The sequence below is a fragment of the Danio aesculapii genome, chromosome 11 (assembly GCF_903798145.1).
Source record: "Danio aesculapii chromosome 11, fDanAes4.1, whole genome shotgun sequence".
NCBI lineage: Eukaryota > Metazoa > Chordata > Actinopteri > Cypriniformes > Danionidae > Danio > Danio aesculapii.
In genome coordinates this window covers 19,186,458-19,206,787 of record NC_079445.1, presented here as the reverse complement: position 1 = coordinate 19,206,787, position 20,330 = coordinate 19,186,458, and the positions used below count along the sequence as shown (strand labels likewise).

The window sequence follows — 20,330 nt, the reverse complement described above, 5'->3', positions numbered from 1 at the left end:
TACTTTACTTTCGACACTTAAGATACTTACAATAGTCACGATACTTTACAATACTTTACTTCACTGTGCTACACTTACGATACTTTACTTACAATACTTATGATACTTTACTATACTTACAATATTTTACTATACTATACTTACAATCCTCAAAATACTTTACTATACTGTACTTACTATACTTTACTAAACTTAACTGAGCTATACTTACAATACTTTCCTATATTTAGAATACTTATGATACTTTACTATACTTACAATACTTTACTTACGAGACTTAAGATACTCACAATAGTCAAAATACTTTACTATACTTACAATACTTACTTCACTGTGCTATACTTACGATACTTTTCTTCCAATACTTATGATACGTTACTATACTTACAATACTCACAATACTTTACTATACTGTACTTACTATACTTTACTAAACTTAACTGTGCTATACTTACAATACCTTACTATATTTAGAATACTTATGATACTTTACTATACTCACAATACTTTACTTACAATAAACTTACAATAGTCACAATACTGTACTATACTTACAATACTTTACTTCACTGTGCTATACTTACGATACTTTTCTTACAAAACTTATGATACTTACAATACTTTACTATAATTAACTATACTTATGATACTTTACTATGCTTACAATACGCACAATACTTTACTATACTGTACCTACTATATTTTACTAAACTTAACTGTGCTATACTTACAATACCTTACTATATTTAGAATACTTATGATACTTTATTATACTTACAATACTTTACTTACGATATACTTACAATATTCACAATACTGTACTATACTTACAATACTTTACTTCACTGTGCTATACTTACGATACTTTTCTTACAATACTCTACTAACGATACTTTACTAACAATATTTTACTATACTTATATTTTACTATACTTACAATACTTTACTATACTATACTTACGATACTTTACTTCACTGTGCTATACTTACAATACTTATTATACTTTATTATTCTTACAATATTTACGATAGTTTAAAATTCTTACAATACTTATGCTACTTTACTATACTTACAGTACTTTACTATATTTTTGATACTTTACTATACTTATGATACATTACTATACTTACTATAATTTACAATACTTTACGATACTTATTCATATGTGATCCTATTTCTAACATTATTTAGAACTTAAGTACAAATACTGGATACAAATCTTACAAAAAAATAAATAAATAAAAGAAAATAATTCAGATCCATTCCATTCAGAATGATTAAAGATGCCTAATGTAGCGTCATAGTCTTTCTGCTTTAAAGTCTCTCTGTCCAACTGGACAGACTAATACAACTCTAGGCTAAATTATGGCAGAATTTTGGGGTGAACTATCCCTTCAAGTAAATAAGTGCTGCCAAGATGGGAAGAAACTTTCAACCAGCATAACAAAAAAACTTTAATATTCTAATAAATTTCACAGTTCCAACTACACTATGAAGTGTTCTTCAACTACACTAAGAAGAAACTACTAATCAGCTATTTCCACTGATCATATCTGTCCAGTTCCTCATTTCATATATTTCAGCATCAATAGGCATTGTAATATCAATATTTCTGACAACACCATTCTCATAAAACAACAAGGGAGGAATCACAATCCCTCACTCACTAAACACAAACTCTACTGGGGATTTTACAAACAGACAAAAGATATTACAGAATTACTCAAGGAGCCAGACAGCGCAGACGAGTCAATGGAGACCACATTCAGTTCTTCAGTCCACTATTAGTCTGTTCTCAGCATTAGCATGACTTAGACATTAGGCCGCTCCATCAGCCGGACGGAGAGACTGGAAAGCGGAAAGTCGATGAAGGATTGATTCCTAAAAGAGTTCTTGCGGGAAGACAAAGAGAAAATAAAATTAAGCAACACAACCGCTTTGCTCAGTGGGGAAAATGGGTTTTACATCCGCATATTCATGAGGGGATATTTACAAATCTGTATTGACCCATCCAACTCCACCGGGAGAAGGAAGAGGAGCTTAGGAGCTCAAACAAGGAGATTTTCTGAGGACAAGCTTATAAGAGCTTTCTCTGAGGTCTTTCAGAGGGCAATGCTGTTTCATTGTGCATAATAAAAAAGTGAAATCCCAGAGATAATTTGTTGTGCATTTTTTTGTGAATACATTTTTTTTTTTTTTTTACTTTCGAGAGCTATGGTAGTCACAGATTGGCCATATATCAAACTCCTTTCCCTGTATACAAAAAAAAAAAAAAAAACTCATGTATGAATAGAACCACAGTGAGTATGTGTATGTGTATGTGTATATATATATATATATATATATATATATATATATATATATATATATATATATATATATATATATATATATATATATATATATATGTATATATATGTGTGTATATATATATGTGTGTGTGTGTATATATATATATATATATATATATATATATATATATATATATATATATATATATATATATATATATATATATATATATATATATATATATATATATATATATATATATGTAAGTTTATAAGGAAATATTGTTATAGAAAAAAGTAGTATCTGGAAAAAAACTTATACAGGGACATTGCTAGACCCTACTTACTGGGGGGAATCTGGCACATAAAAAGTCTGCTTTGATTTGAGTTCCTATTTACTTTACAAGTCAATGTAATAATTGAGTAGTAATCCCAGAAAAAAGAAGTCAATCATATTAGAGCTGCACAATATACGACTTCAGCATCGATACCGCAATGTGATAATTCACAACAGTCACATTCCAGGATATGCTATTTTGAGTTTGTATAATAATTTATTATTTGTATGTGTTTTAAAGGCCTGTGACTGTGTGAGGATTTTAAAAGCATTCAAGAATAACAAAAATTGTACTGTTTGTAAACTTTAATAATGATTCATTTTCATTTTAATTATTAAATTATTGTACCTGAATACTATTAATCTCAGAAAACATTAAAACGCTGTTTATTTCAATTGTATATTTTGATTGTATTTATCGATGCTTGTAGATTGTTTATTATACTGTATGCTGATGCACTCCCACCACAAAATCTAATCCATCAACTCTTTACTAATAGAGATACTCAAGTCAACAGGTAAAATTGTATTCATGTCGCAATAAGTAGTAGCAAAATAACAACATAAGCGCAATATTAAATAGTTCCAATGTTGTGCTGCCCTAATTCATTTGTACAACCGAATCAATGCTTCGGAAAACAATGTACAGTAGTTAGAAATACCAAGGGCTTACTCAAAACAAAGAAGAAAACAGTTTCACTTCACAAACACGAGGAGGGTCTCCCCACTCCACTACCAGTGTGCAGCATCCGCTTGGATGATATGATGACAGCCACAGGACAACGGCACCAGTGTGTTCACCACACAGCAGCTATTGGTGGAGTGAAGAGACAGTAATAAAGCCAATTTGGTGGATGGGGATGATTGGGAGGTCATGATCGGTAAGGGCTGAAGAAGGGAATTTTGACCAGGGCACCAGGGTTACTTTTATATTCTTTTACGAGAAGTGCCATGAGATTTTTAATGACCATAGAGAGTCACTAGTAGTTTAAAATTAGAAATAATACTTTGGCAACAAACCGAAATTAAAAGCAAAAACACTTCTTGTTCCATCTGAAATTGGTTAATTTTGTCAAGTTTTATTATTATTATTATTATTATTATTACTATAATTATTATTATTATTATATTTTTCAATTTGTATTTATTTAATTCATTAATTTATTACATGGTATTTATCTATTACTGGATGCTATTTATTACATATTTCCAAATAAACAGATAGAACATCTGATATAAAAAAAAATAATGAAAATATACAAATATACAACAAAAATCATTACAAGCTCATTTTTTGTCCCTTTTTTGTTTTACTTCCGTAAATATAAAATTGAAAAAATTGTTAGTAGTAGTAATTAACAATAGTTCAATTATTATATTGTATTATATTATATTATATTATATTATATTATATTATATTATATTATATTATATTATATTATATTATATTATATTATATTATATTATATTATCTAGTAGTAAAGCACCCAGATATACTCTGCATTGTATGTTAATTCTTCCCCTAATTATCAGCATCTGATGCTTCTACAAACAGTATTTAAGGAGGGACCCAGTCGACTGTATCGGCTCCTTCACAGAGCAGTCACAGGCCAGCAGTCCTCCAGAGCTTCAATTCCTCATTACCAGTCATAGCTCTGCCCTAAACCCTTTGAAATGACTCTTCTTAATTAGCACCTCCAAATGGCCTCGCATTTAATTAACTCGTGCGGTCCTTAAGGGGCATTATGATTTAAGAAATTAACACATTCTTCCATTCCTGATTGTAACTAATTGGTTTACTTTATTTGGAAATGATGGCTGCCATTTATAATATAATATTATGGATATTAAAGTAGTCCCAAGCAACGAAACAGCGACAATAAATAAAGTGTTGCTGATAAGTCGGGGTTTATTATGTTGTAAGATCATCTGAGATGCATTGAAGATTTAATCAGGTTTATTTACATTGTTTCAGCATTTGCATAAGCTAATTAGAGAAATTACATGTGCTTACAGTAATGAAGAGTACAAGTATTTTAGTTTTAATTTAGAGCTTTGCTCCTTCAAGGTTAGACGGCTGGGTAATGAGGAAATGATTTAAAGGTGATGTCAAAATAAATCATTGTGTGTAATGTTCATTAACAACTATAAGTTTGCCATTAATGGGTTTATCTCTTCCAAAAGTGTAAACAATTCATTTGATCATTATCGGCCCAGTCAGAAATATAATTATTGCCCCATAAATAATGGATTATTTTTACTGCGTGATCCACTTCAGATGAATGTTGCTTGCCAAAAGTGTTTTGATACACACTTCAAGAGAGCTTTGCTAACAGAAAAACAAGATGGTGTTTTTTCACCATGGAAAAAAACTTTAGAGTACATTTTTTGGTCAAAATATATTGATGTTTCCTTCAATATTGGTTATGAATTAAACTAAGATGTCAAAAATATGTTTCATATCAATCATTTTCCTTCAGGTCTCCACAGCGGAATAACCACTCTGGCATACATTTTACGCAGCGGATGCCCTTTCAGCCACAACAAAGTAGGCATGGGACGATAAGTGTTTTCAAGGTATACCGCGGTTTGGAAAAGTCAAGGCTTTAAAACAGTCAAAATTTTCTGTAATACCGTTCCTAAGGTATGTGAACAACAGTATCTCCAGCAGAAAAAATATCCAAAGATGTCGTTTTAAATTGTGAAGAAATCTGTGTTTTTGAAACTAATGAAGACACAGGAAGTCAATGATTCATTTTCATTATTTAGCCGGACATGTTTACTGTTCTAAAATATTTTAAATCTTTCAACAAATAAAATATATTGCTTTCAAAGGGGAAAAAAGTTGTTGGTTTTTACCCAGACATTTAAAAATATATATTTTACAGCAGTGAGCACAATACCGTGATAGCACAATACCTAGGCTGGTTGGCTGGTTTTAGCTGGTTGACCAGCCTGGTTTTAGAGGGGTTTTGGCCATTTCCAGGCTGGTTTCCAGCCATTTCCAGCCTGGTCTTAGCTGGTCAGGCTGGTAAATGACTAGCTAAAACCAGCTTGACCACCTAGCCAGGCTGGGAGCCCAGCCAAAACCAGCTATGTCCATCTTAAACCAGGCTGGTCAAGCTGGTTTTAGGTGGATTTAGCTGGTCATTTTCCAGCCTGACCAGCTAAGACCAGGCTGGAAAAGGCTGGTAACCAGCCTGGAAATGGAAAAAAACCCTCTAAAACCAGGCTGGTCAACCAGCTAAAACCAGCCAACCAGCCTAGGCTGGTTTAAGCTGGATTTTTCAGCAGGGATGAAACCGTGATATTTTTATCCAAGGTTATCATACCGTCAGAATCTTATACCAGCCCATGCCTACAACAAAGTACTGGGAAACACCCATACACTGTCACACAAACACACCCATACTCTATGACCACTTCAGTTGATCCAATTCACTTAGTCTTTGGACTGTAGGGGAAACAGGAGCACCTAAAGAAAACCCACAGGGAAAACATAGAAACTCCACACAGAAACACCAAGTGGCCTAGCCTGGACTCGAACCAGCAACCTTCTTGCTGTGAGGTGACGGTGCTTACCATTGAGCCACCATACCACCCATGTTTCATTTACCAGGCTGCATTTCAACTTAAGTTAAAATACACAAAGTTATCAGTTATTGTTAGCCAAAATTTACTTATTGGAGCATTCCCTATTAAGGCCGATACACACCAAGCAGACACCAAACAACTAGCACAGACGAAACATGTGTTGTCGCCTCAACATGTAAACACACAAAATGGACAAAACCCAACTTAAAAATAGAGATTGCGTTCTTGTCTGCATGGGAAAATGTGACTTGCCGCACCAGCGGAGGGCAGTAGTCTGTTTTTTTGCTCACCATGAACTTCCAACACGTGCATGCAAAGCACAAACAAAGCAGCATTTAGTACCACTACCACAGTAACTGCCACTCACCATGGAGAGATTCGCAACCTGGAAAAAAAATTCAACTCGAGGACCCGAATAATTTTAAGAGTTTGTATTGGAGATAAACAAAAAATCAAATTTGTGCATGTAAAATTTCTGAATAATCAAGGTTAATTAGGACTTGTCAATCATATGACGAATGGAATTTATGTATTTAAATTGTAGTTTACAAGGATTCCACAGCTACATTTTCATGAGGTAGAAAGTTATAAAACTTTCAGCAAATTCTAACAACTAATCTGACCATGTACCTTCAAGGCTGACATGGACAGTGTAATTTTATTAGTCTGTCAAAAGTAAAAAAGAGTTTTGTCGATGTTCATTTGAATGAAATCATTCAAAAATGTAATAAACTGTAATTTAATCTTCAGAATTTAGTTAAGAATGTTTATGGGTAATGGATTTTCTGTGCATCACTTAGACCAGTTACTCTGAAACAACCAGGTGAAATGAAAAAGAAAATATGAGCAGTGAAAGTTACTTCTGAAAGTAATGCATTACAATATTGAGTTACTCCCTAAAAAAGTAAACAGTAGTAGTTACTTTTCATGGTAAGTAATGCGTTACTTTACTTTTGAGTTACATTTTATTACCTGGGTGAGGCTTGATCTCTTTTAAAACTTGTTTTTTTACTTGTTTTAACATTTTACCAGATATTTTTCAAGACACTTCTATACAGCTTAAAGTGACATTTAAAGTCTTAACTGGGTTAATTAGGTAAACTAGGCAGGTTAGGGTAATTAGGAAGGCAAGGCAAGTTTATTTATATAGCACATTTTATACACAGTGGCAATTCAAAGTGCTTTACATAAACAGGAATAAAAGAAACAAGTATTAGAGAAATAAAAACAAATAATAAAAATGGTAAAAAAAAACATAAAAACAGACAAAATGTGTTATAAAAGAATGAAATAGAGGAGAAAAACATAAGTGCGATCTGTCGGACGTAGCACAGTGCTCATTCAATAATTAGGAAAGTTATTGTATAATGACGGTTTGTTCTGTAGACTATCGAAAAAATATAGCTTAAAGGGGCTAATAATTTTGACCTTAAAATAGTTTTTAAAAAATTCAAAACTGCTTTTATTCTAGCCAAAATAAAACAAATAAGACTTTCTCCAGAAGAAAAAATATTATCAGACATACTGTGAAACGTTCCTTGCTCTGTTGAACACCATTTGGGAAAAATTAAAAAAAGAAAAAAAAAAATTCTAAGGGGGGCTAATAATTCTGACGTCAACAGTATATCAAACGATCACATGATAAGACAACCAATGATGAACAAGACGCATAACATGGAGAAACCAATCAGAACAACACAAATGTAAACAAGGCAACCAATGAAAGAAGAAGGAACCATAGCAAACTACAAAGTAAAAGAAATGAAAACAAGACACTCAAAGACACATGGTTACAAATATCTTCACACAAAAATGCACTTGTATTGAAAGTTTTGGGCAATATTGATACCTCAACTAAGTTGATAAGCTATATATAGGTTAAAAAATATATAAATTCATCTTTCTGACCCTGATAACGTAAATAAATACAGTAAACACTTTTTTGTTTTCTTTTATTATAAATCCTTAGCGTCAAAAAAAAAAAAACAAGGAAACTGCGATTTCTTTTCAGACTGATACCAATATGGTGCCTCACTAAGAAAAAGTCTAGCGAGTGTAAGAGACTTTTGCAAAGGTTGCCTGAAAACATGCTTTATATTTGTAACGCAAAAGAAAACTACACCACATTTAATTAGCTATTTAAAAAAGTCAAAGTAGTTTGTGACCTCTGGATGCTCTCGGCTCTTTATCAAAGTCTGCTTTTAAACATTTGACTTGCGTTCAGCAAGGTCAGGTGAGCAGTGGATGAGCAGCAGCCTTTGACAAGTTGACAAGAGAGCTCCGTTAGGCCGTGATGTGTGTGTGTTATAGCAGAGCTGAGTTAGGGAGAGTCAGCAAAGCATGCCAGAGGATTTAGATCGCAAAGATTTGCATCATGGGATACGCTTTTGGCTTAATCTCCTAAAGACAGACACGGGCTGAAGGTGAAGTCAACTCTCTGCAGATATGAATTCAGCAATTAGCATAGTTAATAAGGAACATCTTTTAGAGGAGAGAGGGCTGGAGGAGTCAGGTCAAGACTGCGGACTAATGGACACTGAATTGTTCTTTATATAATATTAAAAGAAGGATTTACGTATTTAGTCACTTCACTGTTGTTCCAAACCTGTTTGGCTTCATTTGTTTTTTTTTTTTATAATAATAATAAATAAATAAATAAATAAATAAATAAATAAATAAATAAATAAATAAATAAATAAATAAATAAACATACACTACCAGTGAAAGGTTTGGGGTCATTTTTTTAATTATTAATTTTATTTAATAATTTAAATAAAACTATTCTGTTCATCAAGGCGGCATTTACTAAATGTAAAAAAAAAAGTTTAACAGTTAAATACTTATTTATTAAATATTTATTTATTACTTATTGTATGTAGTTTGAAATGAAATTATTACTTCTATCACTGTTGCTTTTACTACTATTACCATTAATATTAATAATAATAATAATAATAATAATAATAATAATAATTATTATTATTATTATTATTATTATTATTATTATTATTATTATTATTATTATCATTATTATTATTATTATTATTAGAGGGATTTCTGAAGGATCATGTGACTCTGAAGACTGGAGTAATGAAACTAAAAATTCATTTTTAAAACCACTTGGCCTGGACTCCCATAGGAGATGTCTAATCAAGGTTAAGACCTGGTTGTCGTAAAAAAAAATTTATATTTCAATGAGCTGAGCTGATCTGGTTTGGGATCCTGCCCCTCTGGAATTATTAGGTTTTGGTGAGCTTTCAACTCATCAAAAATATGTTGTTAGAAATCTAGGGTTTCAGTTCGATAGTTATCTGAAATTTAACAAACAAGTAAATTCAGTTGTTGAATCCAGTTTTTTACATTTACGACTTGTGGCAAAAGTGAAGCCATTTCTCTCTTTTAATAACCTTGAGAAGGTGATCCATGCATTTATTTTGGGGAAGACTTGACTATTGCAACTCTCTATTTGTGGGTATTAGTCGAAATGCCTGAATAGATTGCAATTAGTCCAAAATGAGGCTGTAAGACTTCTGACAGGGACTCGCAAGCATGAGCACATATGCCCAGTTCTTTCCTCTCTGGGCTGGCTGCCTGCTAGGTCACGGATTGATTTGAAAATATACGTTTTTGTTTTTCAATTCTTAAATGATCTGGCACCACCTTATCAGACCTCCTACTTGTAATTAATCCTGGTAGGTCACTAAGGTCTTCTGATCAGTTTATTCTTTCGGTACCAAGGTCCCAGTATAAGTGAAGTGGGGATCGGGCTTTTGCTGTTATCGCCCCAAAACTCTGGGCAGGCTTCCACCCCACATCAGACACGCTCCAACTCTATCTGTTTTTAAAAAAGCTTCTGAAACCCCATCTTTGTTCTTTAGCATTTGAGCCATTTTAACGTTGAGGGGTTTGCCTTATGTTTCAGTTGTTATGTATGCGACGAAGGATTAATTTGAATTATTATTGATTGTGTTCAGCACTTTGGGCTCCATTGTGTTGTATAAAATGTGCTATATAAATAAACTAACTAACTAATAAATTATTAAATTAAATGATAAATTACTTTTGAACAGTTATTCTATAGTGCAATAACATTTCACTGTACTGTATTGTTGACTAAATAAATGCAGCTTTGGTGAGCAGGATAAGTTTATTTAAAACATTTAAAAATCATACTGACCCTAAACTTTTGCCCGGTAGTGTAGACTGTTTTGCATGTTATTATTTGTGTTTTATAAGAACAAGAGCTTATCCATTGGGGGAAAAAAAAGTCATGCATGTACTCTATGTTAGAGCTGCACAATTTATCAAAAAAGATTGTAATCTCAATTCGACCTCCCTCACAATCTTAACCCAGCATCTCTTCGATTGATCCACTTATATTTTCAAGTTCGAGAGAATAAAGGCAGTTGCACCAGTCTTCACATTGTTTTACAACTTTGCTAAGCAACATAGACACCTCCAAATGGTGTCAAAAGTGTCACATACTGTATTAAAAAGTTTATAGTTAAAGTCAGAATTATTAGCCCCCTCTGATTTCTGTTTTCTTTTTTAAATATTTATATAAATATCTAGTAAAATATTATTCACTGTCATCATGGCATAGATAAAATAAATCAATTATTAGAAATGAGTTATTAAAACTATTATGTTTATACATGTGCTGAAAAAAATCATCTCTCAGTTAAAAAGAAGTTGGGGAAAAAATTTACAGGGGGGCAATTAATTCCGGGGGCTAATAAATCTGACAACTGTACATCATTTAAATGATCATATCGCATTTTAGAGTTATGATTACGACAAGCATTTGATGTTTTTTTCTTTCACAGCAAACACAAAGTGTTGTGCATGAAAATAAATGTTCACTGGGTCAGCATGAATACTCTAGCCTATATAATGCAAGAAGGAATCTGATAATGAGAAATGTCTCATTTTACCAGTGTAAAAAATGTTCTAATAATATTCTCAATGACAAATGACAAGCATATGTCTCAAACATAATTCAACTTTATAATTATGAATAGTTGTATACTGATGTCATCACTTTACAGTGAATTAAAAACCAGGTCATTTTTAAAATCTCTTAATTTAAAGTCTACCATTCAAAGTCTATACAAAATTTAGCATTTTAAATAAAACCTTTATTTTACATCTACAGAATCATGAGAAAATCTTGATCTTAAGCAAAATAAAAAAAAATTAATGATTCTTATTTTAAAATCGTGTAGCCCTGATGTATGCAAGTCTCTTATGCTCATCATGTTGTACTACAAAATATATAATAAAAATATAATAATTGTATTTCAACTTAAGTGCACTGTTAAAACAAATATTTCCTTTACTATTTAAGTTTCATCTGTTTATTTTCTGTTAAAAAGTCATTTCAACGTAGTTACATTAATTAAACTGACATAAAACATAAATAGCTAAAATATAAATAGCTAAATATTGCATAACTTAAAAAAACTTGAAACAGTTTACCTATTTAAATATTATAAAGTAACATTACGCATGACTCATTGAAAACATATTTGTTTTGTAAAATGAACACTTAAAGTTAGTATTTATTAATTTTTCCCAAATAAATGCTATTTTTGTTCATCAAAGAAGCCTGAGAAAATGTTTCACCATCTCCGCAAAAAAATCAAAAACTGATTTCATCAATAGGAAGCTTTATGAAGAACTAAACACAGAATCAGTGTGACTGCATATGTATATCTGATCTGATTATTCTAAGTGGTCACAAGAAACAGAACTTGTGACTGGATCACTGACAATTCAAGATAATACCATCTAGACACATGCCAAGTATAAAAACTACAGTTCTCTGCATAATCAAAAACAAGTAAAGTTTCAATTAATTCCCTTTTTGGTTCAATGCAAAGTGATACGAGCTTAAAACAACACAAAAAGTAAGTAATAATAGCTACCTAATTTAAAAAAAAAATGTTTAAACTGCACTTATGACGTATACTGAGCTTTTAGACTTCTATAGGAACATTACCCTATGAATAAACATTGAGAAACAGACTTTCAAAGTTTTTCACAACTACCATTGGCACAGCAGTTAACGCATGCCAACTTTTAATTTCCTGTAACACTAAATACCGCCTCATCATAATCATCATTACAGAAGAATTATCCCAAATGGACCGGAATACGAGTCCCACAGGAGCATTAAAAAAGGCACCTCTCCTTCAAAAAGACTGCTGACAGAACTCTCACTGATTGCCGCCTTCCTAAATTATTGAAAAAGCCTAAACAGCCCTCATGAGCAACAGAAATGGCTATTAACCTTGGCGAAACGATATTCAAATCCGGTTACAGCAAACTTGCTCTACTGTATCCCTGGCGGCCAGGAAATGTAAATGTGTTCTCGCTGTGGACAGATGGGAGAGACGCATGCTGTTTGAAGTTCTTGCACCAGAGGAGTCGCAGCTTCCCACCCCTCGTTTAAAATATTCAGCACGCGGCCTCATCCAGCAGACTCCCCTGCTCCTGTTTCCACATTCCAGTCGAGCTTTTCAAGCTGCTGCGGCGTTGTCAGGCCAATGAGCTTTGACGTCTTCAATTTTTGCGTAAAAGATTTATCCATACCTTTGCGAATGTAACAGCGGCAAATGCTCCTTTAAGTTTGGAGACGCAGCCACAGCGTGGTGACGGTTGTGCTGAGGAAAACAGCTTTGGGATTATCTCTGGGTCCAGACAGGAATTTCTGAGGCAATGCTGGCGTTATCGGCCATTGGCTGTCTTAAATCTGTCTGTCTTTCTCTTTTTTTGTCATTGTCATTGACAGGCCATCTCTAATTTTTGAGCTGTCATAAAAGACGCGAGTGAATTGCCGTGATACCTACCTGACAGTCATGGCTCCTGAGCTCCACTACAGCCGACTGGCAGCTAGCTAATCACTGCCTCTTATCTCTGCTATAAAATGCCCCCACAAAAAAACTCAAATGCTCTATTTGAAGAAATCCACGTGCAGTTTGTTGCATATACTGATGCAATCAAGGGTTGGGTATCAATACTTGTCTCCTAAATTGATTCAATTATGATGCAAATTGAATCAATTAATCAATCAACTACTAAATTCAGCACTTATTCTTCTTATTATTACATATTAGTAAATAATATTAATATTATTATTAACTACTTTTCATTTTAATAATTTAATTACTTACTAAATAACCAATAGGAATGTGTCATTTTTTATAGGATTCTGAAACTTTCTCAAGCAATGTTTAGACCAGGTGTGCCCAAACTTTTTTTTATGAAGAGCCAAAAACCAAACTTGATTGAGGCTAGTGGGCCGAAGGTAAATATAGTTGCCATAGGTAAATTGCTAATTTATTTAATAATATTTAAAAATGACTAGAAAACATTTCTTTATTTTAAGTAATATATAGTATTTGTTTACATTTTATAATGAACTTATTACAGTAAAAACATCTCATTTTCAACAGAATTACACTAGTTTTTGCCTGAACTTGCTCGTCAATATCTTCTGCATAGTCCTCTATCTGTTGAATGCCAGTTTTTATATTTTTAAAAATCAGATTCATTTACAAGATTTAAATATTTAATTTCAGTTCGCTTTTCTTGTAGCTCAGCAATAAAACTAACAAATTTAAGCTGCAAGTAGCGATTGAAGAGACCTTGTACAAGCGAAAAAATGTTACGTCAAATTAGAAATGATCTCTGTGTTAAAGACATTCGCCCCAACCCTAAATAATTCAAATCACAAGAATTCAGGCGAAATAATTCAAATGAATTATTGACTTCTGGTTTCTTCATTTCTTTCAAAAAACACAGATTTCTTTACAATTTAAAATGGCATCTTTGGATATGTTTTCTTCTAAAGCTACTGTTGTCCTAATAAACAAAAAACAAAATGCTACGGAACAGTATTACAGAAAATTTTGGCGGTTTTAAAACCTTGAAAGCGGTTATCGTCCCATGCCTAATGTGAAGTAAATACACACTTTGCTGATGGATCAATAGCAAACACTTAGCAACAACAATGCAACCAAATACTATGCGTCTGACACTAAGACTGTGCACATGATGCAAACTTTATAATCATACAGTGCTGCATGTACATTCTGTACGCACACTGGACTACAGAATTAGGATGTCTATTACATTAACACTGAACGAAGCTGTTGTTTCACAGTTGGAAACAGAACAAGAACACCTTCACATGACTGAAAACAGCAAAAACACCTGAGTTGACAAGTGTTTGTGTGAGGGAATTCAAATATCAACTCTAGTTTAAATGAGTACAACATTTTTGCTAAAACTAGTGCGTATGTCTCACCGGTGGGATGATTACAAAGTACCATCTCACCGGTGGGACACTTTTCAGTACATAGATTATATGTATTTACTTTTTTTTTTTTGTCTAAACCTGAACTTATTTTGACAAACTATATCATTTTCAAGTGTTGAGGTTAAACATTGACAGTTAATAGGTTAAGTATACTTTTAAAAGGTGTGTGTTCAACTGTCTTTGTACGCTGAACCTGTAGTTCCCAACTCAAAACAGGCAAAAAAAATAATTTATAAATTAACACCCAGGACTAATGATGATATTTTGAAGTCTTATGAAGCAAAACATGAGTTACTTAAAATAGGGGTACCCAAACTTGGTCCTGGAGGGCCAGTGTCTTGCAGAGTTTAAGTATGGCTAGTAAGAGCTTGACTAGCTGGTTCAAGTTTGTCTAGTTGGGATAGAAGCTAAAATCTGCCGAACACCGGCCCTGCAGGACCGAGGTTGAGCACCCCTGACTTAAAAGAAAAGTTAAAAAATAATAATTTAAATGTTTTTTACCAAGTTAGATTATTGCAATATAATTCTATTTGTTAATATACAGTGCAATCCATGAAAAAAAACACTTCAATGAAACGACACATATTGTTGTCATTATTTTGTACAATGCACAACCATTTTTGTTCTAATCACTTGCAACTATGACTTCGCACTGAAAAACAATAATATGATTTACATCATTTACATGAAGTAAAGATTGATGCAGCAATTTTAAATAACGATCTCATGATCGGTAAAATGGAGATAACAGTTAATCGGTAAACAGATATTTTTTACCCAACCCCAGTGCAAACGTATAAGTATGCAGTCACTGATTAATAAAAACAGCTCATTGATCGCTGTCAGGAACTGGCTGACAGCCAGACTCCTAAGGAGAAGGTGAATCATGGATTTCAGCCAAACGTGAGAAGTCCAAAATGAGAGAAAAATGGAAAAAAGCTCCTCTAATCTACATTTCATTAGTGTCTGAAGCACAATTTGACATGAGTTCTTTAAAATCTCCTTTTTTAAAATTACTTTTGACCTTCACAAACACACACAAAACCAGGAGACCCTTAGCACCTTTATAAATAATGTGATAAACCCATCCATTAAACATCTATTACCATAAAGATATCACTACTCCCAATACCAAACAAGCCTTAAATAAGTCATTTCAATAAAGATGATATAACTACACCCGACACTATGTACTTTCTCATTAGAGAAGCCCTGTTTCAGATGGATGAGGCTTGCGCCCTGTTGCAGCGGGTTGCATCTCATTATACGAGTGAAATGAAAATATATGCCAGCTAAGCACTCTGTATGCACTATAAGCCACATCTTATGGCAGCAGAGTGGACTGCGTGAAGTAATGAAGTGATGCCTTATATACTAAATTGGTGTTGATCCAATGTCATTTTCCAGCTTAGAGCCTCTCTATATAACTTTGAAACTTTGGAACTAAATCGGCTATAAAATGCTCAAAAAGCAGCAGAAAAGGTGTATATTTGAGTTGTTTGATTAAAGATTTATTCAAACTGACCATCAGACTTTCATGATGACATCAATGCGACGTGTGCTGCATTCCGGGAGCTCAATCAATAAATTGACAGAATCAAGCAGCAAAATCAGGTCAGTCAGTGATTCGACTGCTGAAATCATTGGAAAGAAGGCGTTTAATGTTCAAAGTCCTTGTTGCCCTGCGTACAAGATTTATGGGATGCTGTATACCATTTTGTGAAGTAATTTCAAAATAAATGTTTTATGACAGCCTTGAAATGTGGAAATAAGCACATGCGACATATGTGGCGTTTAAAGCTGTTTAGATGTATAAGCCAGTAATGTGTAAACAGAATTTAGCTATTAAATTACAGCTGCTGTTATGTTCATAAGCCCGACTATGGGTGATCTTGTAGTACATTATTACTGTACAGATCATAATTTATGGAAGTTGAAAAACACTAAACTCCTTCAAGGGTCCTATTAAATTCTCTTTACAGGGATATTATATTATGCATGCATTATACTTTGCTTGTCCCACTGACAGGACAAAAAAATACAAAATAAATAAAACATACAAGCAAGTTTTAAAAGAGAGCAATCCTCTGTTCTCTGACAACCAGCATTTGTTTTATGTGCCAACAAAGCCTGAACTATTTAGGGATATCAGTCAGGATTAAAACAGAATGGAAGGCGCAGCTCAGATCTATTAAATGACCTACTTGAAAAACTTTTCTTCTGAGTTTGTTCTATAATGTCAAAATATAGCCTCCGATTCTCTCCATATGACTACATTTCCATTGAAACTGCACTGTTGATCTACTTTATCCTGTTGTCCTGGTTTACAGTCTATATGTGCACAGGAAACTTCCAGAGCAATCAAAAGTATTTCACCACAAGTTAAACGAAACTAAAAAAAAAAAAAGTTCTTCATGTTGCAATGCCAAAAAGAGGAATTTAAAGATAATCAGATGGAATTACCTATATTTCAGAAACAATGTAACAATAGTGAGAGTTAGAAAATCTGCAAATAACCAAGATAAATATTAAAAATGACCTTTACACCTAAGGCTGACAGCTTTGCTATTGGCCAGCTCAGCAGAAAGAGTTTCATCACTGACGGGTCAAAGGCTGATAGATGGACGTGATTCTGGCCTACTGCTCACTGACTCAATGAATAGAGGACAAACCTGAAGGTGAATCAATCATTCCTATACTGAAGCCTCACCAAAAAGAGCAAAAAGCCTCCAAAACATACAAGCATTATTAAAAAAAATCACCTTTCAGTTTCTGTATTCCAGGGAATATATACTGTATAAAAGAACACACAAGCTAAGGTACCGTAAGTTCTAAGAATCTTTACAAGATAATCTTTAGAACTACATATTCAAATGTAATTTTTAAACATTTTTTACATTAAAAGTAAATGTTTAGAATAAGAACACAACAATTTCAGAACAGTAGAATATCCAGAATAAAAACTTAACTGAACAAAATGCATTTATAATAGAATATCTAAAGCAAATTCCCTTTACTTTACAAATTCACAACAGAAACGTCAGAAATAGAATACAGAAACGTCAGAAGAAAAAAGAACACATTTAGAACAGGATCTTTGTAATAGAAACTGTTCTGAATCTAATGTTTAGAACTAAATCGTTAGGTTAATTGCAAAACATTAGTTCCACACTGAAATGCAGGTCATGCAGTGTGTTTTACGAACAAACATATATGATGAGTTATGAAATAACTAATTTAAAGTTAAGTCAAACTAGACTATAAGCAGTGATTCTTCAAAAGCATCACAGAGCTAGATGACTCTCCACGTGTCATTAAATTCAAACCGCTGGCTAAATAATTAAAAATAAAAATAAAAACTGTCAGATTAAATTGCTATTTATACATGTACTTTATGCATTAATGTTCATCTCATGCGCTGTAAACAGATAGACAGCAGCTGCAGCACGTAATACTGTGATGTTCTGGTATTCAGTACACATACTGAAGGGTAAACGCACAGATCAGAGATCTGTTACCTGGTTTCTGCACACAAGCAGTTGTTTAGTGCTCGCTGTTCGGAGTCCTCTCGCTGCCGCCTGACAAGCCATGGATGCCGCCATGTTGAACCGGAAGTGTGTCCTGCCGCGCTGACACGTGTGTGAGCAGTGACAGTGAATGCTGGCTGACTTTTGCTGTGTTGAACTACAGTGTTCAGGAACCTGTGAGGCAAAAAACAGGATTGGAGTGTTTACACTGACACGTTGTGTCCTTTACCCCACTGTAGGCGGTAGGTTAAAAGTGAATCTGCACACAAAAATATCTGGTTGAGTGCTGTGTGTGTACAAATGTGCTATATAGTCTGTTTAACGATTTTCAACTTTTTAATCACTTATATTAGTGTTATTATATATTATATTAGTGTGTTTTAATGTTACATATTGTATGTAGGTCATTTGAAAAACAATATTAAATAATTAAATATGATCTAAATGGGATAATATTTAATTAAAGATATTAAATTTACCCCAACCATAAATATTATAAAAATCCTAAATAAATGAGTAATTAGATAAATAGCCATATTATCATGTTAGCAGTGTAATAGTACAAATTATGCTTAATAGTTATGTTATAGTGTAACGTTTTAATACATATTGTGATGTTTATCAGTTAGATAAATACTATTATGGGCAAAATTAATTTAAATATATAAAATGAATATAAATTAAAATGTAAACTGTAAGCAGTTTTTTTTTACAGTGTAAAAATGTAAAACAGTTAAAAAATAACTTAAAAATGTTAATAAAGTAGCCGTATGTGTGTGTATATATATATATATATATATATATATATATATATATATATATATATATATATATATATATATATTAGTATGGCTGTATATCAGCACTGATGGGAGGCGTGTGTTGGCTTGAGTGCCCTAAGTCTGGTTTATACTTATGCATCAAATGGTCGGCGTGACCCACGGCGCATGCCTTGCGCATAGCCGTGCATTTATATTTCTGCACGCTGCGTGTGTTGCTTCGCTATAACACTTTCGAAACGCTAGCTGGCAGTAGGTGTTTATGTTCCTCTGTGTCGTGTTTCTTCAATGGTGTTTTGCTTGACGCAGAAGTATAAATCAGCCTTTAGTGTCCCACCAGTGACGATATACAGCCATATCACACTGCTACTAGTGTGATATTGCATTTATACAACAGTTCGACGGCATAATCAGGGAAAGCTGATTGAGTTTTTTCTTCCTAAGGACATCTTTTCCATCACACTGTTTCTTTTCAGTTGGTTAAAGTAAAATAAAAATAAGTAGATAATATTACAAAAAAATGCCACTATTTTACTTTTATGCAATTTAGGAGCAAACACTGTACTGTTAAAACACTGTACGTAAAATACTAGTACGTAAAAACTGCTGCTCTCTCACTGTTGTCTTAGTGCTGGGATTAAAGGCCAATTTTTGCAAACACACACGACCGACCGAGAACAAAGCATGGAAAACATTTTCATGAGTGTCATCCTAACATCCACAACCTATTTATTATATACAGTTGAAGTCAGAATTATTAACCCCCCTGAATTATTAGCTCTGTGGACTACCAAAAAAAAATATATAAGGAGCTAATAACTTTGACCTTGAAATTGTTTTTAAAAAATGGTTTTATTCTTGCCGAAATAAAACAAATAAGACTTTCTCCAGAAGAAAAAATATTATAGGAAATACTGTGAAAATTTCCTTGCTCTGTTAAACATTATTTGGGAAATATAAAAAAAAAAATTATTCAAAGGGGGTTTAATAACTCTGATTTTAACAATAGATAAATTAATTTGTTTAGCAACTTCTGACTTCACAACTTTTCATCATTAAAATTCCTCCGAGTGACCTCCAGTTGTTAATAGTAATAGTACAAGACCAGCGAGCTCATCAAGTATGAAAACCTCTAAAGCGTAAGGCTGTGTGCACTCAGTCAATAGAGACAGGTCAAAATTGTTACCTTTCCCATGTTAATTTTTTTTTTTATTTAAAAATAATTCCCAATTTCTGTTTAATAGAGAGAAGATTATTTTCAACACATTTCTAAATATAATAGTTTAAATTACTAAATTCTAATAACCGATTTCTTCCTTAGTCTTTGCCATGATGATAGCATAAAATATTTAACTAGATAATTTGTAAGTATTCAGCTTAAAGTGACATTTAAAAATTTTATTAGGTTCATTAGGCAAGTAAAATTTATTAGGCAAGTCATTGAGTAACTGGTTTGTTCTGTAGACAATTGAAAATAA

At 32.8% G+C, this 20,330-nt stretch overlaps 1 protein-coding gene across 1 annotated transcript in view; it reads right to left on the bottom strand.

Moving 5' to 3' along the window:
* The window catches only part of suclg2 (succinate-CoA ligase GDP-forming subunit beta), a 245,992-nt gene extending 227,769 nt beyond the window's left edge, over nt 1-18,223 (bottom strand). The window contains exon 1 of the mRNA XM_056467784.1: nt 18,065-18,223. Within this exon, the coding sequence (XP_056323759.1) occupies nt 18,065-18,148 (84 nt within the window). The 5' untranslated portion in view covers nt 18,149-18,223. The remainder of the gene's footprint in view (nt 1-18,064) is intronic.
* Nucleotides 18,224-20,330: the final 2,107 nt, after the last annotated feature.